This window comes from Podarcis liolepis, assembly GCF_965112155.1.
Source record: "Podarcis liolepis genome assembly, chromosome: 2".
Taxonomy (NCBI): Eukaryota; Metazoa; Chordata; class Lepidosauria; order Squamata; family Lacertidae; genus Podarcis; species Podarcis liolepis.
In genome coordinates this window covers 120,057,306-120,079,845 of record NC_139555.1, presented here as the reverse complement: position 1 = coordinate 120,079,845, position 22,540 = coordinate 120,057,306, and the positions used below count along the sequence as shown (strand labels likewise).

The window sequence follows — 22,540 nt, the reverse complement described above, 5'->3', positions numbered from 1 at the left end:
CTTTCTCCCCTCCTGCAGCTCCCATAAGCGGTATTGAAAAGCATTACGGCCTCTTGTCCATGGATAGAAGCCATTGATAGCCTCAACCTCCAAGACCAATCTTTTAAAGCCATGTTGGTGGCCATCCCTGGCTCCTTTGGGAACGTGTCCCATGTAACTATGCACTGTGTGAAGAAGCATTTTCTTTTGCCTCCAGTGGCAGAGAGTTCCGTAATCAGTTTTGCTCTGCTGTCCTGGAAATAAGACTTTTCCTTTTGCCTATCCCGAATCTTCCAATGTTCAGCTTTGATGTCCACAGGTTGTCACGTTAAGAGAGGGGGGGGGACGTTTCTCCATCCCTCCGCTTTATTCAATCAAGGGAGAATTTGTGGAATATGAAAACTTGCTCCTCAGAAAAAAAAAACACCTTTTTATTGGTCCTAACAAAAAGCATCATTATCTTTAAAAAAATTATTATTAGATTCTAACCCTTACCTATGCTTCACAAAGGAAGGAAACAGCAATGCGAAAACACAATTATACGTGAAAAAGGGTTTGCAATTAAAAGAAAAGGGTGGGTTCTTTAAAATAAAATGAAATAAACACCCTTATATCTCAGGTGTCAGAGTCCAGGGTAAAAAGATGCTTCTTCAGCCTATGATGAAAGCTATACTGTACAATTAAGGTGCCCGAGGAAACCCTGTCCCTGTGTGCAAAAGGGGATTTTCCTACTGCCTATGGAGGAGTTAAAACGAGAGAGTTCCTTGGAGGACCCTTCAGCTTCCTAGAAAGGAGGGGAAAAAAAGGAAGTGGTGAAAACATAACCCAGGATGTAAACACTGGAAAGCCCCTTTTCCTGTTCCATCCTCTTTCTCCTTCCCCCCGGAAACCGATTCTCTTTTTGGTGTGGGGCTATGCATTTAGGTGAGGTTATTATTACACAATCTCTTCGTTGTTGGGGCTGGAGCTCCTGAAGGAGAAGCCCGATTCTGGGAAGAGAAGGAGAGCAGACCAGGTCAAAGGGGGGAGGGGGAGGAATTCCACCTGCAAAGGGAGGTGTAGCAGGTGACAGGTGGTGAAGCCCAGGCAAGGCTGCAGCGTTCCTGAGACTCTCCTGCTGACTGACGTGGGTCTTGCACGATGGAATGCTTCCTAGTGGTCCGTAATGCCTTGCACCTAGAAAGCTAGCAGCTCAGGGTTCTAGCCTCCACCTTCTCCCTGATGCATTATTAGCTTTACATAAGACCCCAGGCTCAATCACCGAAGGGTAAGATGTGAAGGGGATATGCTCAGAGTGATTTGCAGCAAAAGGGGGGCTTTGCATGCAGAAGTTCCCAGATACAATCTCCCGCTACGATTGTAATTTTGCTGTACACAAACATGATTATTTTATGAGAGGGCAGTATATCAATGCAGATATCTATCATCTATCTATCTATTCATCCAGCCAGTGTGGTGTAGTGGTTAAGAGCGGTAGTCTCGTTATCTGGGGAACCGGGTTCGCGTCTCCGCTCCTCCACATGCAGCTGCTGGGTGACCTTGGGCCAGTCACACTTCTTTGAAGTCTCTCAGCCCCACTCACCTCACAGTGTGTTTGTTGGGGGGGAGAAAGGGAAAGGAGAATGTTAGCCGCTTTGAGACTCCTTAAAGGGAGTGAAAGGCGGGATATCAAATCCAAACTCTTCTTCTTCTTCTTCATCTATCTATCTATCTATCTATCCAGCGGCATAGCGTGGGTTGTCAGCACCCGGGGCAAGGCAAGTAATTTGCGCCCCCTAACCCCTAACCTGCCGCCACTGCCAGCTTCTTCTTGCTGCTGCCTGGTCTGGTCTGGTGTGGTTCTCTCCCGCGCTCAGCGCTGCGCTGGGCGGCCGCTGCACTGTCCCTCCCCCAGATAGTCCCTCGCTCTCTCTCTGCACCGCATGCCTGGCACCCACCCCCTCCACAGTGGGCGGCGACCCAGCGGCTCGGATCGGATTCGCACAGCCAGCACTGCAGTGAGAGAGAGTGAGTGAGCCAGGTAGGGGCAGAGAGCTGCGAGTGCAAGCGCGCCCCCCCGCAGATGTTGCGCCCAGTGCGGCCGGGCCCCCCTGCACCCCCCACGCTACGCCACTCTATCTATCTATCTATCTATCTATCTATCTATCTATCTATCTATCTATGTGTCTGTCTGTCTGTCTGTCTATGTCTTTGGCACCCCCAGGTAGGGTTGGGAATGTCCCCTGCCTGAAATGACTTTGCCCATTCCTGTACACGGTACTTGGCTCGCTGGGTCTGACAGTAGGGAGCCTCTTCCGATATTCCTGGATGCATTGGACTGCCATATATCTTGAATTTCTCAGGCATAGCTGGTATTCTGCCCTACATGCATAAAATCGCTGAACTGTCCAGGATAATGGAAAAAGCTCAACAACTTTTGTGCCCGGATTTTCACTTTTTGAAATATGGCAGCCCTGCATATGCAGATATTCCCATCACCACCATATGGTATTCAGTGACCTGAGTTTCCATCTTCAGGTTATAAACCAGAATAGCAGTAGCAATGGCATTCCTTCTTTTTCTTTTTGTAAAGGTTGTGGATTTGAAATGTGTGTTTCCATTGTTTGTCATTGAGGTGTGTGGATTTCTAAACTATGAGGCTCTGTGTGTGATGCAGGGACTTCCTATCCTCTCATGGCGGGGGGGGGGGGGCATTTGGTTATGTTATCCTCACCCCACAGGTCTCATTCTCAATGAGAGGATAAATCCGTGGCCACAGTTTGGCGTTTGTGGTTAGAGTGCCAGGCCAGGAGTGGGGACATTGGTTCAAATCCCCGATCGGCCGTGAAGCTCACTATGTGACTTTGAGGGCCAGTCGCCTGCCTCTTGGCCTAACCAACCTTATATATAAAAGATAAAGGTAAAGGGACCCCTGACCGTTAGGTCCAGTCGCGGACGACTTTGGGGTTGCGGTGCTCATCTCGCTTTATTGGCTGAGGGAGTACAGTTTCCGGGTCATGTGGCCAGCATGACTAAGCTGCTTCTGGTGAACCAGAGCAGCGCACGGAAACGCCGTTTACCTTCCCACCAGAGTGGTACCTATTTATCTACTTGCACTTTGATGTCCTTTCAAACTGATAGGTGGGCAGGAGCAGGGACCGAGCAACGGGAGCTCACCCCGTCACAGGGATTCGAACTGCCGACCTTCTGATCGGCAAGTCCTAGGCCCAGTGGTTTAACCCACAGTGCCACCTGCTTCCCTAACCTTATATGAGGAAGGAGAAAACATCTATGCCACCTTGATCTCTTTGGAGGAAAAAGATGGGATATAAATGAAATAAATAAATAATAAAGAAAATAAGCTGGCATAAAATGTTTGATGATGATCTTGAAACAAATGTTTATTTGTGTTCCTTTCTTCCTCTCCCCCACCCTCTGAAGAAGAAATCCCCTTTCCTGGGCACTTGTGGAAATATTCGGAGACTGTCAGTGTCCTGTGGAGGTATTGCCACCAGCCTGCAGATGGAAGACCCACTAGGCCTCAGACTGGTGGAAGGGTCGGAGGGATCTGGCGAAAATGCTCATGTTACCCAGAAATACCCAAGAAGGACGCCACATTTGCAGCAAAAGGTGAAACAGGAGCCAAAGGAAGGGATCCTTCAGTGCTGGGAAGCCCAGTGGCAGCAGTTCCTGAAGGAAGTGGAGTCTCCTCACTCGGCGTGGGGGGTCCCACAGTGGCCAGAGGAGCCCACCCCCTGGGACGACGCCAAGGCCTTCTTCGCCTCCTTTGAGCAAGTGGCCAAAGCCTGCCGGTGGCCCAAAGAGGAGTGGGTGGCTCGACTCCTGCCGGCCCTCAGCGGACAGGCCAAATGGGCTTTTGGCAGCTTGGAGGCCAGAGACAGAGAGGATTATGGGAAAGTGAAGGCGGCCATCTTGCGCGGGGACGCCATCAGCAGGGAGAAGAACCGCCAGTACTTCCGGCGCTTCTGCTACCGGGAAGCCGAGGGGCCGCGAGGGGCCTACAGCCGCCTCCAGGAGCTCTGCCGGCGGTGGCTGAAGGTGGAGAAGCACTCCAAGGAGCAGATCTTGGAGTTGCTGATCCTGGAGCAGTTCCTGACCATCCTACCATTGGAGATCCAGAGCTGGGTCAGGGAATGCGGCCCGGACAGCTGTTCCCAGGCGGTGGCCCTGGCGGAGGATTTTCTACAGAGGCAGGAGGAGACAGAGAGATGGGAACAGCAGAAGGTGAGGAGGTCTAATCCAGGTGGAGGAACCTCAGGTATGGTGGGCCAAATGCATCCCCCAGCCCCGCTCAGGGCACTTCCCAGGCTACAGCCATAACCAGCTCTGCTTCAGATCCTCCTTGAGTGTTGTCTGGCTGGGGTGACAAATAATAATAATAATATAATAATTTATTACTTATACCCCGCCCATCTGGCCAGTTCTCCCCAACAGAATATTAAAAGCACAATAAAATGCTAAACATTAAAAACTTCCCTGAACAGGGCTGCCTTCAGATGTCTTCTAAAAGTCAGGTAGTTGTTTATTTCCCTGACATCTGATGGGAGGGCGTTCCACAGGACAGGTGCCACTACCGAGAAGGCCCTCTGCCTGGTTCCCTGTAACCTCACTTCTTGCATTGAGGGAACCGCCAGAAGGCCCTTGGAGCTGGACCTCAGTGTCCAGGCTGAACAATGGGGGTGGAGACACTCCTTCAGGTATATTGGCCGAGGCTGTTTAGTGCTTTAACGGTCAGCACCAACACTTTGAATTGTGCTCGGAAACGTACTGGGAAGCAATGTAGGTCTTTTAGGACCGGTGTTATATGGTCCCTGTGGCTGCTCCCAGTAACCAGTCTTGCCGCATTCTGGATTAGTTGCTGTTTCCGGATCACCTTCATAGAGTGCATTGCAGTAGTCCAAGCGGGAGATAACCAGAGCATGCACCACTCTGGCGAGGCAGTCTGCGGGTGGGTAGGGTCTCAGCCTGCGTCCCAGACGGAGCTGGTAGACAGCTGCCCTGGACACAGAATTGACCTACGCCTCCATGGACAGCTGTGAGTCCAAAATGACTCCCAGGCTGTGCACCTGGCCCTTTGGGGGCACAGTTACCCCATTCAGGACCATGGGGTCCTCCACACCTGCCTGTCCCCCAAAAACAGTACCCCTGTCTTGTCAAAATTCAACATCAATCTGTTAGCCGCCATCCATTCTCCAACCGCCTCCAGACACTCACAGAGGACTTTCATCGCCTTCACTGGTTCTGATTTAAAAGAGAGGTAAAGCTGAGTGGCGCTGTGGGTTAAACCACAGAGCCTAGGGCTTGCCGATCTGAAGGTTGGCGGTTCGAATCCCCGCAACGAGGTGAGCTCCCGTTGCTCGGTCCCTCCTTCCAACCTAGCAGCTCAAAAGCACAAAGTGCAAGTAGATAAATAGGTACCACTCTGGCGGGAAGGTAAACGGCGTTTCTGTGTGCTTCTCTGGTTCGCCAGAAGCGGCTTAGTCATGCTGGCCACATGACCCGGATGCTGTACCCCGGCTCCCTCGGCCAATAAAGCGAGATGAGCGCCACAACCCCAGAGTTGTTCGCGACTGGACCTAACGGTCAGGAGTCCCTTTACCTTTACCATTAGAGCTGGGTATCATCTGCATACTGATGAACACCCAGCCCAAACAGGATCCTGGACTATATGGGCCATTGGCCTGATCCAGCAGGCTGTTCCTGTGTCCTTATTGCCACTAAAGCATTGTGAGTTAGGTCCTGCCAGGAATTTGCAGACCTTTGACTAAAACTGATTCATGTTTCTTGTTTCAGGAGCCTCTGCCGGGTGAGGAGGGTGCTGTTGGTTTCTTAGGAACAAAGCGAACCTCTGTGCTTCCAGCCCAGACGCAGCCAGGCAGAGAAGCAAAGGAGGAGAATGACTGTGGTGACAGCCTGCTGGGTAAGCACAAAATCACAGAATTATAGAGTCCAACCCCCTGCAGTGTAGGAATCACATCTAAAGAACCTACCAGGAACGAGCTGCTGAGCTCATTAGACATGACACTAATAAAGTTAACAGAAATAACAGAGGTAACAGAAATCACTGGGTTAAAGCTGACCCAAAGTCCAGAGGTAGCATTATTATCAATTTACGAGGGGGTGGAAGGTTCGCAGGCGAGCAGGGGCGAGCAGAATACAAAATGGAAGAATGGTATAAAGAGGTGTGGGACATAGCTATTAACGATAAATTAACATGTGCCTTTAAGGTAAGATGGGGAATATGCAGGAGAAATGACTTTGAGGAGATATGGAAGGTGTTTGTAGAATTTGTACTGTTAAAACGGAAATAATAATATTCTAATAATAATAATTTATTATTTATACCCGCCCATCTGGTTATGCTTCCCCAGCCACTCTGGGCGGCTTTCAACAAAATATTAAAATACAGTAATGCATCAAACATTAAAAGCTTCCCTAAGCAGGGCTGCCTTCAGATGTCTTCTAAAAGTCTCGTAGTCGGTGTTCTCTTTGACATCTGGTGGGAGGGCATTCCACAGGGCGGGTGCCACCACCGAGAAGGCCCTCTGCCTAGTTCCCTGTAACTTGGCTTCTCACAGTGAGGGAACCGCCAGAAGGCCCTTGGTGCTGGACCTCAGTGTCCAGGTAGAATGGTGGGGGTGGAACGGAAGAGGAGTTGAAATTTTGGGAGGTTGGATAATTACAATGGAATGGTCTCGGGGGTGGGGCGCACATTGTTATTTATTTATGATTATTACCTTGTCAAAACACACAAACAAACAGTTAACTCCAACTTTGAGTGGTGTGATTTACTGCCGACTCGCTCTTTGATAGGTTTGCTGGCCTGATCCCTCAGGCTAATCTTCTTTCTCTTGATTCCAACAGATTACAGGCAAACGAACGAGCACAACGATCTGCAGGCAAGGCCCAAGCCAGGGGAGTTGCATCGGGCACACCAAAGGAAGTCCGTTGATTGCAGTCCCCGGGGTCCTGAGCAGGGGCAAACTTCCCCGAAGGAGCTCAGACCCAAAACCCCGCAGGGAAACCACGTCCGGAACAGATTGGTGGTGTCCGTTTCCCCTGCGGCAAATGGAAAAATCCTTGTCGAAGGCCCGCCGCCCCAGACGCAGAAGATGAGTGGGGAGGACTTTGGACAGGACTCGGGTGAAAACGCTCCGGAGAGGCCCTACCACCGGTGCTCCACCTGCGGGAAAACCTTTGGCCAGAGCTCGCACCTTCTCTTCCACCAGAGGACCCACGACGCGGAGAAGCCGTACAAGTGCACCCAGTGCGGGAGCAGCTTCCACTCGCGCCAGGGCCTCATCTACCACCAGCGGAGCCATGCGGGCGAGAAGCCCTACAAGTGCTCCTTCTGCGGGAAGACCTTCAGCCAGAGCTCCCACCTGCTGGTCCATTGCAGGAGCCACACGGGGGAGAAGCCCTTCAAGTGCCCTGCCTGCGGGAAGTGCTTCAGCCGGAACTCGCTGCTGACCGTCCACGAGAGGACCCACACGGGGGAGAAGCCCTACAAGTGCTCACAGTGTGGGAGTAGGTTCCACTCGGGATCGGGGCTCATCAACCACAAGAGGATCCACGCCGGCGTGAAGCCCTACAAGTGCGCTGAGTGCGGGAGGGACTTCATCCGCAAAGCGCACCTTGCCAGGCACCAGAGCGTACACAGCGAAGACAAGGCGGGCACCTGACCCTCCTGTCTTTCCCCCCGGGACGGGTGGCAAGCCAGTGAGAGCCAGTGTGGTGTAGTGGTTGAGAGCAGTGGACTTGCAATCTGGTGAACCGGGTTCGCTTCCCCGCTCCTCCACATGCAGCTGCTGGGTGACCTTGGGCTAGTCACACTTCTCTCAGCCCCACTCACCTCACAGAGTGTTTGTTGTGGGGGAGGAAGGGAAAGGAGATTGTGAGCCGCTTTGAGAGCCTAGGACTTGCTGATCAGAAGGTCGGCGGTTCGCATCCCCGCAACGGGGTGAGCTCCCATTGCTCGGTCCCTGCTCCTGCCAACCTAGCAGTTTGAAAGCACGCCAGTGCAAGTAGATAAATAGGTACGGCTCCGGCGGGAAGGTAAATGGTGTTTCCTTGCTCTGCTCTGGTTCGCCAGAAGTGGCTTAGTCATGCTGGCTACATGACCCGGAAGCTGTACACCGGCTCCCTCGGCCAGTAAAGCGAGATGAGCACTGCAACCCCAGAGTCGGTCACGACTGGACCTAATGGTCTTGCGTCCCTTTACCTTTACCTTTAGGGTAGTGATAAAGTGGGATATCAAATCCAAACTCTTCTTCTTCTTCTTTCGGGGGCTTGCTGTTCGGAAGATGAGGAAGCATGGCAGAGGGATGCTCTGCAGTTTATGTCTTAGGAACAGGCATCCTTTAAATGGGTCTGGGGCCGAAAATAAACTCCTTTTTGTTCACCGCTCTGTAGTGGGTAAGGGGGCAGAATTTGTCGCCTCTTCTGGGAAGGAAAAAACTTAAAACACGATGCAGTGTTTTCAAAAAACAGACCAGAGGCAAATGAGCATAATGGTCACATTCAGGATTGGCACAGTCCTTGCAAACTTATAATAAGACTAAACCCTAACACCAGAGCATACAGAAACAGAACACTGGAACAAAGAGATAGAAAGAGAAAGTAAAATCCAGGATCATTATGGCCTGTATTTATCGTCAGCATGACCTTAACAGAAAGAGTTAAGAGAACCAGTTTTCCAAAAATCCTTGAAAACCGGAACACTCACTTCCGGGTTTTGATCGTTCGGGAGCCGATTTGTTCAGGAGCCAAGGCGTTCGAGATCCAAGGTACGACTGTATTCAGATTCAAAGCAGCTTACAGCTGTTTCTTGGTTCCCCTCCTATTCTCCTTGCTCTGAAGGGTGTCCCATTCCAAAAGCCAGAGGGAGAGGCCCAGCAATCAAGAGACGGGTCTGGAGCCTTTAAGCTTCCACTGAGGAAACCTAAACTCATCCTGGACTATTAGCTCGCATCAGCTTTACAAACAGGTGGTGTGTCCAGAGTCAAGAACACACATACACACATGAGAGATTTTCACATAAAAAGACTCAGGTGGATATTGGTTGTGGGACAGGGAGGAGGGAAAGGGAAAGGATAAAACAGCAGAGAATAACGTATATGGGCAGAGGACTAAGAATTACATACTATGTACTGCATGCATTTCCCCATAAACATTTCAATAAATAAATTTCTTTTCCAAAAAAGTGATTAAATGGTTTTTAAACAGTTGCTGTTAACTGGTCGGTTCCATGTTTTGTTGGGGTATCATACAGTGTAGAAAGTTCTCAGGCAATTCAGCCATACCCAAACAGTTACCACGTTTTTTAAGGGGCAGTGTGTGTAGCTCTTGTATATAAGAACATCATAAGAGCCATGCTAGAGCCGTGAGCTTAAACAACACCGCTGGTCCTTTTCAAGCTATCTTGGGATTCGTTTGAATGGGAAGCGGCGCAGGGATGCGAACAGCCGGGGGATCAAATGAGAAAATCAACGCAGCAGCGCCCTTAAGTGATGCCCCCCCCTTTTTGGGAGAGATCGGAAAGGCTCTCCGGGAATTGCAGCTCCGACAGGGAAAGACTACAACTCCCAGAATTCCCTTTTGCCCAGAAAAGTCCAGCCGGCGTGAGCCTGACTCCCCTCTCCTCTGTGCAAAAAGAGGAGGAGCTTTCTCCCCCCGCCCCCCCAGTCAATGCTAAGAAGGCAGGAGGGAGCCCTTTGCACAAAAAAATAAAATAATATACCCACCTAGAATCGGGGATCAGAGAGAGAGAGAGAGAGAAGCGTGTGTGTGTGTTTATGTTTATGTGTGGATCCAAAACTCCCCTTGTGGAATTGGATCTGGGCCAGCAAGATCTCTGCTAGAGAAGCTGGGAGAAGGAAAGAGAGAGCCAGCAGATCTAAATGTTCGCATGGAGAGCTAAGCTCCTTCCGCGATTCCTTTGAATGCATGCAGTTTTCTTGGGGCCGGCGGGTGTTCTTGGGGCGCACGTGGCGTCACGGGGGAGACGCACGTCTGAACGGACGCAGGAACGGGGAAGATTGGGGACGCGCATCCCTTCAAACACCAAGCCGGATCAGAAGGTGAGAGCGCCTCCTTCCTTCCTTTTTTTGCCAATTGTTTTTATTGATTTTCATAATAATAATAATAATAATAATAATAATAATAATAATAATAATTTATTTATACCCCGCCCATCTGGCTGGGTTTCCTCAGCCACTCTGGGCGACTTCCAACTACAATAATCTATTAACATTAAAAGCTTCCCTAAGCTTCCCTAAATTATTTCACGTCATTGCCAAATGAATGCAATTTAATGCAGTTTCCCAAAACTGGCTTCCAGAGAGCGCTTCCTCTTAAACGTGTGTGTGTGTGTGTGTGTGTGTGTGTGTGAACAGGTGCCAGCTCCGTGGGACCCTCCCACAAAATTCCCTATGAAGGGGGCGGGCACCCACAAATTTTGGTGCCAGGGCCATGCCCCATTGGCACCCATGGCCCCGGCCACCCAAGGTTGCAGGACAAAGTTGGTACTCCTCTCTCTCTCTCTCTCTCTCTGTGTGTGTGTGTGTAAGAGAGAACACTTACATGTCTAGGATGCTTAGCAGGTATACAGATCACAGAATCAGAGAACTGGGAGGGACTCCCGTGGTCATCTAGTCCAACCCCCTGCAATACAGGAATCTCAACTCAAGCATCTGTGACAGATAGCCACCCAACCTCTGCTTAAAAACCTCTGAGGAAGAAGAGGCCACAACCTCCGAGGGAGACCGTTCCACTGTTGAACAGCTCTTCCTGTCAGAAAGTTCTTCCTGACGTTGCAGGAATTTATGTATAGGTTGGGGGGGGGGTTGCCCCTCCAGCAGATATCATGCACATGCAGCCCACTACCAAAATTAGCACAATCACTCTTGTGACTTTTGTGATTTGTCCCCACAAAACACTTCATCACAGTTTCTTTCTATCTATTCAAAGGGCCTTTGCTGCACGATACCAAATGTAAGAATTCACTGATAAATGTACTTATGTACTGGCTCACAGGGAAAACTTCAGAAATTCATATAGACATGTGAGCTCAGCTACTCAGCAGCACCTCTGCCTGAGTGATAATCCCTGGATCCTGATACCTGAGTGCCAGACAGGTAGCCATTCCAGATATAACAAGCCCAGATGAAGACAAAAGGGTGTTATTGACTTGGCTGGGAAACAGGGAAATGTAAATATCTCTTGTTACACTTGATGGGTGTTTGGTGGAGGGCAAGGGGAACCATGGGGCAGGGTCCAGGATGCTCAGATTACTGCCACCAGACCTCCCCTTTCATGATGTATTAGTGATGTAGTTTGGGGGGTGTAACATGGGAATTAGCAGCTAATAAAAGTTTGGGCTCTCTTTTGTTGGGGGCTTCCATCTTGTTCCACCTTGTGGCAGGTGGGAGTCCTGTCGTGACAGTCTTCAATAAAGACCAAGCCTACTGGCTGCTGCTTTGCTCTGGTAATCCTGGCTGGTGTCCTTGTTTTTTGTCCAAGGGAGCCCTCAGATTTCTCCGTTAACAGCCGGGATCTCCTTTCTTGTAACTCAAAGCCATTGGTTTGGAAGGTTTTTTTAATGTTTTATTATGTTTTTATATATGTTGGAAGCTGCCCAGAGTGACAGCAGATGGGTGGGGTATAAATAATAACATTATTATTATTATTATGGAAGAGGATGTCCCTATTTTCATCAGAGAAATGTTGAAGGGTATGTAAGTTTAGCGCTCATTTCTGTATCATTTGCAAACAGATTCCCCCACCCCCCGCCCAGAAGCAAATACAGTCAAACCTCGGTTCTCGAACGGCTCCATTGCCGAACATTTCAGCTCCCCAACGCTGAAAACCTGGAAGTACCGTATTTTTCACCGCATAGGACGCACCGGCCCATAGGACACACCTAGGTTTTTTGGGGGGAAATAAAGGAAAAAAAATTATTCCCCCCCCCAGGTGCGCTGCGCTAATCCCGAAGCTTGGGGCGTGTGGAGCTCAGCGTGCCCCAAGATTCTGGGTGCCGGCAAGGTCTCCGCTAGCCGTGGGAGAGCCGTGTGGCTCTCCCAGGGCTAGCGGAGCGCTGCGCTAATCCCGAAGCTTGGGGCGTGCGGAGCTCAGTGCACCCCAAGCTTCTGGGTGCCGGCAAGCTCTCCGCTAGCCCTGGGAGAGCTGGGTCTCCCACGGCTAGCAGATAGCTTCCTGAAGCCTGGAGAGCGAGAGGGGTTGGTGCACACCGACCCCCCTCGCTCTCCAGGCTTCAGCGAAAGTCTGCATTCGCCCCATAGGACGCACACACATTTCCCCTTCATTTTTGGAGGGGGAAAAGTGCGTCTTATAGGGCGAAAAATACGGTAAGTGTTTTGGTTTTCAAATGTTTTTTGGAACTCGAATGGCTTCCAAGGCACATTTCTCTCCCCCCCCCATTGAAATTGGAGACAGCCCTTAGATTTTCAGTTTCCAAACGTTTCGGAAGTAGAACGGTCTTCGGGAACGGATTACGTTTGAAAACCGAGGTTCCACTGTAACTGAGAAATTAGTGTAAAGCTTGCACTGTATTCCCAGATGTGGCTTTCATGTTGTGTGAATGCCCAACCGTAATGTAGAAATTAACAGGGAAATGTCAGGAAAGCAAAATACAGTGGTACCTCAGGTTAAGTACTTCATTCGTTGCGGAGGTCCGTTCTTAACCTGAAACTGTTCTTAACCTGAAGCACCACTTTAGCTAATGGGGCCTCCTGCTGCTGCCGCACTGCCGGACCACAATTTCTGTTCTCATCCTGAAGCAAAGTTCTTAACCCGAGGTAATATTTCTGGGTTAGCGGAGTCTGTAACCTGAAGCGTATGTAACCTGAGGTACCACTGTATATGTCGTGCAACTGCAGCCTAAGAGAGAGAAGCTTGAGGTAGCTGTCAACAGGAGAAGGCGAGGCTCTCTTAAACTTTTAAGGTTTGAAGTGTGTGCAAATGTCTGTGTACCTTATACTCAAAGCGCTTTTAATACAACTTTCCACGGTTGTGGCTTCTCCAGAGAATCATGGGAACCTTTGTTGAAGAAGTTGAAATTAAGAGGTCCCATGTTCCCCTTGACTGACAATTCCCAAAGCGGTTTAGCAATCGGCTCCTCTTTCTGGGAAACTCTGGGAATTTGTGTGAGGCTCAAATCTTAACGTGGATGAATGGAAAAGCATCTTTTTTGTATGCAGAATGTCACAGGTTCGATCCCTGGCAATGTGGAAGGAAGGGGGTGGGGAAGAGAGCAAATTTAGGTCCTAAAACATTCTGGTTCCATAATAACCAGGTAGAATGTTCCAGAGAGGGAAGGAGGTACATGGCAGTTGGTTCCGCCCAGGCCAATGCCACTCTGGGCGGCTCCCAACAGAATTAAAAGCACAATAAAACATCAAACATGAAAAGCTTCTCTAAACAGGGCTGTCTGCAGATGTCTTCTATAAGTCAGGTAGTTGTTTATTTCCTTGACATCTGGTGGGAGGGTGTTCCACAGGGCGGGTGCCACTACCGAGAAGGCCCTTTGCCTGGGGAAAGGGATGCCACCAGGGAAGGAGTTTGGAAATGTTTATCTCACCTGCGTATTTTTTTCTCTCCCCCAGACAGAAGCTCAACGCACCCACCTCGATCACGGTAGCTTATTCTGGAGTTTTCCGGGAGTTTGTCCCAGGATGAAAATGGAAAGGGATGTTCCCGACGGCAGTGCGCAAAGGGAAAGCCCCGGGAAATCCATTCGCTTCCTCTGGGACAATGTAAGCCGCAAACCCAGGATGGGCTTCGAGGGAGAAAGCGAATCCCCTGAAGCAGTGCATTGTGGGGGATTGCGCCGCAGAGCGACTCTGCACCAGGTGAAGGAGGAGCCAGAAGATGGTTTGGCCCAGTCCTGGGAAGCCCAGTGGCAGGAGTTTTTGAAGACGGTAGAGTCCCCTCACTCGGAATGGGGGGTCCCCCAGTTGCCGGAGGAGCCCACCCCCTGGGACGACGCCCAGGCCTTCTTGGCCTCCTTCGAGCGAGTGGCCGAAGCCTGCCGGTGGCCCAAGGCCGAGTGGCTGGTCCATCTGCTGCCGGCCCTCAGCGGTGAAGCGGAGCTGGCCTTCAGCAGCCTGGAGGCAGGAGACAAGGAGAATTATGGGAAAGTGAAGGCCATCATCCTGCGATGGGATGCCCTCACGAGGGAGAGGTGGCGCCAGCACTTCCGCTGCTTCCGCTACCAGGAGGCTGAGGGGCCGCGAGGGGTTTGCGGGCAGCTCCAAGAGCTCTGCCGCCAGTGGCTGAAGGTGGAGAGGCACTCCAAGGAGCAGATCCTGGAGCTGCTGATCCTGGAACAGTTTCTGACCGTCCTTCCGCCGGAGATCCAGAGCTGGGTGAGGGAGCACAGCCCGGAAACCTGCTCCCAGGCGGTGGCCCTGGCCGAGGAGTTCTTGTTGAGGCAGCGAGAGGCCGAGAGACTGGATAACCAGGTGAGAGCTGCCATAAAACTGTGGTTGGCAGGTTACACCAAACCAGGTGTCCATGGAGGTGCAGGTCAATTCTGTATCCAGGGCAACCGTCTACCAACTCCATCTGGTACGCAGGCTGAAATCCTACCTGTCTCGCCAGAGTGGTGCATGCTCTAGTTATCTCCCGCTTGGACTACTTCAATGCGCTCTACGTGGGGCTACCTTTGAAGGTGACCCGGAAACTACAACAAATCCAGAATGCGGCAGCTAGACTGGTGACTGGGGGCGGCCGCCAAGACCACATAATACCGGTCTTGAAAGACCTGCATTGGCTCCCAGTATGTTTCCGAGCACAATTCAAAGTGTTGGTGTTGACCTTTAAAGCCCTAAATGGTATCAGCCTAGTATACCTGAAGGAGCATCTCCACCCGCATCGTTCAGCCTGGACACTGAGGTCCAGCTCCAAGGGCCTTCTGGCGGTTCCCTCACAGCGAGAAGCAAAGCTACAGGGAACTGGCAGAGGGCCTTCTCAGTAGTTGCGCTCGCCCTGTGGAACGCCCTCCCATCAGATGTCAAAGAGATAAACAACTACCAGACTTTTAGAAGACATCTGAAGGCAGCCCTGTTCAGGGAAGTTTTCAATGTATGACATTTCAATGTATTTTTAATCTTTGTTGGAAGCCACCCAGAGTGGCTGGGGAAGCATAGCCAGATGGGTGGGGTACAAATAATAAATTATTATTATTATGTTAATATATAACCTCTGGCTTTCCAGATGTTGTTAATCTATGACTCTCATCACCGTTGACCACGCTTCCTGGTGCTGATGGGAGTTGTTGTTCAGCAATGTCTGGAAGGTTCCTCACTCCCGGAATAAACTGTGGTTTGAGTGCTCTGCCTTGCTAGCATTTAACTTGCGCGATTTCAACCCCTGTGCTACTTGGTTTAAAAAAGAGAAAATTCATATTGTGAAAGGCCTATCTGGAAACAGAGCAAGTTTTCAGAGCAGGCCTGAAAGCCGCCAGAGCAGCTTACGGAAATGCCGTTTACCTTCCTGCCAGAGTGGTACCTATTTATCTACTTGCACTTTGATGTGCTTTCAAACTGCTAGGAGGGCAGGAGCTGGGACCGAGCAACGGGAGCTCACCCCGTCGCGGGGATTCGAACCGCCGACCTTCTGATCGGCAAGTCCTAGGCTCAGTGGTTTAACCCACAGCTCCTCACTCCTGACACTTGCCTCTGTCCTTGCCTGACCCTTGTCAGGCTGCTGTGGTCCTTAGGCTGAAAAAGGTGAACAGGTCCCTGTCTGCTGTTGCAGGTATTGTTTGAGGAGGACGAGGAGGAAGAGGGTTCGTCTGAGGTTGACCAAACTCCTCCGGATGCTGTGCAGAGGGCGGCCAACGTGGAAACCAAGCAGGAAGATGGCGGCCACTACGATGGGGATCCGTGCCCAATGGGTAAGCATGGTGGATGGCCTGCCATTGTGCTGGGCTCAAGATCAGACAGTGTCGTGGACATAGCTTCCCGCAGTCCAGAGGAGCAGTCCGAGTCAGAAGGGGAAGAGAAGCCAGCCAAAAGCTCCCTCTTGCTTACGAACATATTGGGTTAAACATGACGTCAATGTTAATGTTCTGATCAGTTTCCCTTGACGTGGTAGGGTTTTAGAATTCTGTTTTTGAGTTCAGTTATGATGACTGCATCTGGATTAAGTGCCCACTTTGCAGCCCTGTGTATAGCCTCTCAAGCTTTTACATACCTGTGGCTTCTTTTGTGCTGTTTGTTTAAAGAAGTAATTGTTGTGTGCTTTACGGAGTGTATAAGAATAAGAAGGACTCTTCATTTGACAATATACTGTAATAATAATAATAATAATAATAATAATAATAATAATAATAATAATAATATATTTTTATTTATATCCCGCCCTCCCCAGCCGAAGCCGGGCTCAGAGCGGCTAACAACGATAAAAGTAACACAGCATTCTAAAATCAATTCATTTTAAAATCAGTTCAAAATCAAATTAATGGCAACCATTGGGCGAGAGTTCTGTGAGGATTACCAAAGGAGGTAGCTGAGAACTACTTGTAAATCTGAAAAAAACTAATAATTTTAAAAAGAGAAGCAAAGAGAATATCATTTATACTCGCTCCTTCTCTGTTAGGTGTGTGAGCACCCTGAGATTTTTGAGTGAGCGCCGTGGTCACTTTTCTCCTCCAAGAGAAAACGCATGCACAGAAAATCAGTTGCCCTGGAGAGAAAGCGGCCAATTTATTTATTTATAAAATATTATGTTTCGAAGTCCGTTCTGACAGAACGACTCTGAAGCTTTAAAAGCACATAGAGCTGAAAGAGGAAGTGGGAAAGAGCGTCACTCTTCCAACTTCCTCCTTCAGGTCTTATGTGCTTTGCAAGGGAGAAGAGTTTAACCATCTTCACCACTCTTCTGAATCTTCCGAAATCCAGTTTCATTCGACATTCCTGAGTTCTTGAGTTATGAGAGGGGGAAAAAGGCTTTCCGCTGTCCACCTTCTCCACATCATGCTTAATTATGCACTTGATAATGTTGCCTTTTTCTTTTCTCTGATCCAAGAAGCTTGCTTGTCTTTTGTACCCCCATTTCCTCTAATACAGGTATGGAATTGTTTGGGATTCCCACTTTTTGTCTTCAGCAGGCAAAGGATGGATGACCGCAGATGAGGAGGGGAAATATTTGCCCGAAGATTCTGACACGGTGGCGCCACATAGGACTTCAGCATGGAAAGAGAGTTTTTCCTCGTCTCACAAGCTCAATAGTTCTTCAGCAAGTCAGGAAAGAACGAGGTGCTGTCAGGAAATCTGCCCAGCACAGGAAGCAGAACTATCCATTTCCTGTGGGGAAGGTCCCCAGGTCCCTAGTGAACCCACGATCCAAATAGAGATTGATGCCGGTAAGATACAGAACCCTTGAAGTGCTTGTGGCAAAAGCAGACAAAACTTCACGGACTCCCTCTTCCTAGAGTGGCCCACTGGAGGCCGCAGTGGGAAGCCCCCAAGCCAGGACCCGAGTGCAGCATCGACAGTCTTGCGATTGCAAGCAACTAGCATTCAGGGGGGGCACTGATTCCGACATTGGAGGTAGATTGCAGCTATCAGGGCCAGTAGCAATTGATAGATTTATTCTCCATGATTTGCTCATGTTAAATAAATAATGCCACTATCAAATGAGCAAATGGATTAAAAAACAACAACCACACACAGTGATAAACAGGTAACTGGAGATGATAAACATCAAACAAAACAATGGGAGGGGAAGCAACCACCACAACTTTATGATTCATTGAGAAAGGGGTGTGGGGGTGATGGAACCAGAGAAGAATGGCAGATTTGAGTTGATGGATTTATGCCGAAATGGCAAAAATGACTGGAAGAATCAGAAATCAGGAAGAACAGAATTTAAATAAAGAATGGGGCAAATTTATAATTTATCTTAAAACCCACTGTACAGTGGTAACTCAGGTTAAGAACTTAATTCGTTCTGGAGGTCCGTTCTTAACCTGAAACTGTTCTTAACCTCCCGCTGCCGTTGCCCTGCCGCCGCGCAATTTCTGTTCTCATCCTGAAGCAAAGTTCTTAACCTGAGGTAGTATTTCTGGGTTAGCGGAGTCTGTAACCTGAAGCGTCTGTAACTTGAGGTACCACTGTACAGTTGTACCTTGAAAGTAGATCAGAATCCGTTCTGGAAGTCCATTTGACTTCCAAAAAGTTTGATTTCAAAAGCATGGAACCAATCGGAAGCCACAGAAGCCCCGTCAGAAGTTCGGCTTCCAAAAGAACGTTCGAAAACCGGAACACTCACTTCCGGTTTTCGATCATTCGGGAGCCAAAACATTCGACTCCCAAGGTGTTTGGGAGCCGAGGTACGACTGTAAACAGTTGAAACTATTTGGATTAGTATAAAAGATGCAGGAGGAAATGACTAACAGTAGGGGAGGAGGGAAATCCAGGAGATTCTATGGAATCTTGTTTTTATGTTGTATGTTGGATATGTGATAGTAAAACTTTAATTCGAAGAACCAAAATAGAATAGAATTCATTATTTATACCCCATCCATCTGGCTGGGCCTCTCCAGCCACTCTGGGCGGCTTCCAACAGAGTATTAAAATACAGTGGTTAAACATTAAAAGCGTCCCTAAAGAGGGCTGCCTTCAGAGGTCTTCTAAAAGTCTAGTAGTTGTTCTTCTCTTTGACATCTGGTGGGAGGGCGTTCCACAGGATGGGTGCCACCACTGAGAAGGCTCTCCCATGTAGGGCACCACTACCCAAAATGCCCTGTTCACCACCAATTTATTACTATTGGGGGGGGGGGGAATGGGGATCCTTCCTTCCCACTGTCCAAGCCACCCCCAAGGTTGCATACAGTAATATTTGTTCACAGACAAAAAGACTCCCACAGACTTTTGCACTGATTATGGGAGTTGTGGTAGTGCCTTGTGGAAGGTCCCAAGCCTTTCCCAAGCTAATAGTGAACTTTGTCCCCCCCTTCGCCCCCTTGATATCTTACTGGGTTTCTCTCCTTATTCTTGCAGATGATGGGGAGTACGAGGAAGAACGGGAATTACCTGGGATATTGTCCGGAAGAGATGGGCATGAACAGTTGAAGGAGATCCTTTGGAATCGAGATGGACCACAGATGGAGGAAGGCAACCACACAGGGAAAAAGAATCACCAATCCATTCCTTATCAGGATGGGAACTTTTATGACATCCCAGATCAACAAGAACAGGTCAAGGGCCTTGATATTTGTTGGAGAATACACACAGAAGAGAAACCAGAACAGACTTTAGTGTTTGGGAAGAGCTTCACTGAGGGCGGAAATCTTCCGGAATTTCAAATGCTCTGTGAAGAGCAGAAACCGTACAAATGCTTTGTGTGTGGAAAGTGCTTCACACGGAGTACCAACCTTACTTCACATCAAAGAATCCACACAGGGGAGAAGCCCTATGGCTGCCCAGACTGTAGCAAGAGGTTTTCTAGCCAGTCGGATCTTATTAAGCATAAGAGAATTCACAGAGGAGAGAAACCGTACAAATGCTTTGTGTGCGGGAAGAGCTTTAGCCAGGGTGGGCACCTAACCTCGCACCAAAGAATTCACACAGGGGAGAAGCCCTATAAATGCTTGGAGTGTGGGAAAAACTTTAGCAAGAACACCAACCTTACTCTGCACCAGAGAATCCACACAGGGGAGAAACCATACAAATGTCTAGAGTGTGGGAAGAGCTTCACTTGGAATTCAAACCTTACCTCCCATCAGAGAATTCACACAGGGGAGAAACCGTTCAAATGCTCAGATTGTAGCAAGAGCTTCTGCAATCACTCGACGCTTATTAAGCACATGCGAATCCACACAGGGGAGAAGCCCTATAAATGCTTTGTGTGCGCAAAAAGCTTCAGTCAGAGCTCTAGCCTCACGGCACACAAGAGAATCCACACGGGGGAGAAACCATATAAGTGTTCTGAATGTGGGAAGAGCTATAGCAAAAACACAAATCTTATTTCACATCAGAGAATTCACACAGTGGGAAAACTGCATAAGTAAATTGTTGCATTAATGCTTGGAGTGTAGGAAGAGCCCTCGATGTATACCTATAGGGAAAACCATAGAAATTAAACTTTCTACACATGAAGAAATCCGGCTACCATCTTATTAGATATTCACACACAGAAGTTGCATAAATGTCTAGATGTCTGGAGGTCAAGTTATAAGTCCTGGAAAACCATACGAGTGACAGTGGACAAAATTGAGGGGGGATGGCAATAGTTTGAGCAACTTCCATTGTTTCTCCATCAGTCAGTTAAAATGTAAACAGGATAGTAATTTTGGGGGGCAGTTTTTCCTAGATAGATATTTCTTTTTGTCAACATTATGCAAACTACATTGAAATAAACGTTTCTTCCAGGTTTTTCAAGCAGAGCTGTGGATTGTTTCTTATTGTTTACATTTGCTGCAAATGGGGAAAAAAAAGATTTTATAAAGCTTTTGGAGTTGTTTTGGAAAAGCTTCTCGAGTGATGTATATTGATGTATCTTATATATACATACATATATACAGTTTAAACCAGGAGGTCTCAAACAGGCCCGCAGACCTGTCAACTCTGCTACAGTTGGTGAAGTAGAAATTCTGTAAAACACATTACCGGAGGCCAGAGTCGCTACACAAGAGTGAGGCCTGACCAAAGAACTAGTAAGAACCAGTTTAGGAGGAAGCTAAAAATGACTGTTAGAGTGAAAAACAAGTCCAGGTAAGGTGGAAGGAGGGGTCTGCATGTACAGTAAAAAAGGCTGGGCTGGTTAAGTGTCTCTAGGATTTATAGTTGGATGAGAAGGTGATTCTTTGGCCATCACTTGTAGCTGAGTAAGATTGCCTTCCATGAATATGGTTTTAACCGTGAGTCCATAAGTGACTGTAGAGGCCTATTCGGGATCCACACTTCCTTCCACAGTGGGGACGTAGGTTTCTGGGTGGGAATTGATCACGGTGAGGGTTTGCCAAGTGTGCCTTCCTCTTAGCACATTTCTCCCTTTTGTCCTGAGTTTGAGCGTTTTCAAAACCCACAACACCTTTGGTAAAGGCTGTTCACCAATTTGAGTGCTCGCAGGCCAGTATTTCCCAGTTGTCGGTCTTTATACTACATTTTTAAAGATTTGCCTAAAGAGAGTCTTTGAACCATTTTTATTGACCACCAGCATTACACTTTCCATTTTTAATGGAAGAAGAGTACAATGGTACCTCAGGTTAAGTACTTAATTCGTTCTGGAGGTCCGTACTTAACCTGAAACTGTTCTTAACCTGAAGCACCACTTTAGCTAATGGGGCCTCCTGCTGCCACCGCGCCGCCGGAGCACGATTTCTGTTCTCATCCTGAAGCAAAGTTCTTAACCTGAAGCACTATTTCTGGGTTAGCGGAGTCTGTAACCTGAAGCGTATGTAACCTGTAGCATATGTAACCTGAGGTACCACTGTAGTTGCTTTGGAAGATGATCATCAGGCATGTTGAAGAATCATTGCTTTGACACTGGTGATCTTTGTTCTCCCAGTACACTGGCATTAGTTCGCCTGTCTTCCCAAGTGATAAGGTACAATTTTTTGGAGGCACCGTTGATGGAATAATTCAAGGAGTTGAAGATGGCACATAGATTCACCACAGTTGGTTCCTGTGATAAGGAGAAACCTTCTGCTAAATCAGTCGTAAGACCCATCATCATACGACATCCTGTTCTCACAGTGGCTAACCAAATGTGAATGAGAATCCTCCCACATAATCTGAAACAAAAAGTAGTTTTGGCCTTGAACTTGATAAATGACACCTCTGGAAAACGGTTTCAGAAGTATCAGGTTTCCAAATTAGTTTTTGTGGTTAAATATGCCTTTGTATTCATTTCTGGCCTCAGTACAATAATGTAGCATTTAGGAATGAAGATGCAGCCCAGAAGCCCAGCACTGGAGGCCAAGATAGAGAAGACCTCGTTACTTCTTCAGGTTCTAACACTTCCTCCTCCCAGTCTTCTCCCCTTGATTGTTCATTGTCGTCCCACCATCAACCCCCAGGTTCTGAGCCTTCTTCCCTTGGGGGTTCTCCAGCTTGTTCCTCCACCATTCCTCTGCATCCAGTCCCTGACACAAATTCACTATGAATACATTTTCACCATTCATGATTTATAGGGATGGAAGAGAGATTCACAATTAAGCACCCATCTCCACATAACTATTTTGCTGGAGATCCATTTTCAAAATTTAAAAGGATATTTAAGAATCAGACGCCATCTTCAGTTTTTGTCTTTAGATGTTCCTTTGTGTTCAGATCAGGCCTCAGTACAATAACGTAGCACTTGGGAATGAAGATGCAGCCCAGAAGCCCAGCACTGGAGGCCAAGATAGAGAAGATCTGCACGGCTACCATGTATTTCCCCTTTGTGCTCAGGTAGGTGGGCACAAAGGACAACCAAACACTGCAGAAGACCAGCATGCTGAAGGTGATCAGCTTGGCTTCATTGAAGGCTCCAGGCAGGTTCCTGGCCAGGAAAGCCACCACGAAGCAGATGGAGGCCAGGAAGCCCATGTAGC

At 48.6% G+C, this 22,540-nt stretch overlaps 2 protein-coding genes across 9 annotated transcripts; both read left to right on the top strand.

Annotated features, from left to right (window-relative positions):
• The first annotated feature begins 677 nt into the window (after positions 1-677).
• On the top strand, positions 678-9,181 carry LOC310701506 (uncharacterized protein). 6 transcript variants are annotated; one of them, XM_083492507.1, is made up of 4 exons: positions 678-903; positions 3,403-4,203; positions 5,773-5,899; positions 6,844-9,181. In XM_083492507.1, the coding sequence occupies exons 2-4, from the start codon at positions 3,481-3,483 to the stop codon at positions 7,659-7,661; spliced, it is 1,668 nt and encodes a 555-aa protein (XP_083348633.1). In that variant the 5' UTR covers positions 678-903; positions 3,403-3,480; the 3' UTR covers positions 7,662-9,181. The 6 variants fall into 6 exon arrangements, with proteins under 6 accessions (XP_083348633.1, XP_083348628.1, XP_083348631.1 ...); XM_083492502.1 differs by having other exon boundaries at positions 679-903; positions 3,400-4,203; XM_083492505.1 differs by lacking the exon at positions 678-903 and adding an exon at positions 949-994 and having other exon boundaries at positions 3,400-4,203.
• A 445-nt stretch (positions 9,182-9,626) lies between these two features.
• Positions 9,627-20,387, top strand: LOC310701171 (uncharacterized protein). Of its 3 annotated transcripts, XM_083491590.1 has the most exons (6): positions 9,627-10,058; positions 11,753-11,852; positions 13,602-14,459; positions 15,757-15,895; positions 17,111-17,365; positions 19,005-20,387. In XM_083491590.1, the coding sequence occupies exons 1-6, from the start codon at positions 9,925-9,927 to the stop codon at positions 20,012-20,014; spliced, it is 2,496 nt and encodes an 831-aa protein (XP_083347716.1). In that variant the 5' UTR covers positions 9,627-9,924; the 3' UTR covers positions 20,015-20,387. The 3 variants fall into 3 exon arrangements, with proteins under 3 accessions (XP_083347716.1, XP_083347718.1, XP_083347717.1); XM_083491592.1 differs by lacking the exon at positions 11,753-11,852 and having other exon boundaries at positions 9,630-10,058; XM_083491591.1 differs by lacking the exon at positions 11,753-11,852 and having other exon boundaries at positions 9,630-10,058; positions 17,108-17,365.
• Positions 20,388-22,540: the final 2,153 nt, after the last annotated feature.

What these genes read in the sequence shown, in the direction of transcription:
- LOC310701506 (XM_083492507.1), top strand. Translation starts at nt 3,481, where the DNA reads ATGGAAGACCCACTAGGCCTCAGACTGGTGGAAGGGTCGGAGGGATCT. An exon ending in AGAGATGGGAACAGCAGAAG is followed by an intron (nt 4,204 to 5,772) that starts GTGAGGAGGTCT and finishes TTCTTGTTTCAG; the next exon opens with GAGCCTCTGCCGGGTGAGGA. An exon ending in CTGTGGTGACAGCCTGCTGG is followed by an intron (nt 5,900 to 6,843) that starts GTAAGCACAAAA and finishes TGATTCCAACAG; the next exon opens with ATTACAGGCAAACGAACGAG.
- LOC310701171 (XM_083491590.1), top strand. Translation starts at nt 9,925, where the DNA reads ATGCAGTTTTCTTGGGGCCGGCGGGTGTTCTTGGGGCGCACGTGGCGT. An exon ending in CCAACGCTGAAAACCTGGAA is followed by an intron (nt 11,853 to 13,601) that starts GTACCGTATTTT and finishes TCTCTCCCCCAG; the next exon opens with ACAGAAGCTCAACGCACCCA. An exon ending in CCGAGAGACTGGATAACCAG is followed by an intron (nt 14,460 to 15,756) that starts GTGAGAGCTGCC and finishes CTGCTGTTGCAG; the next exon opens with GTATTGTTTGAGGAGGACGA.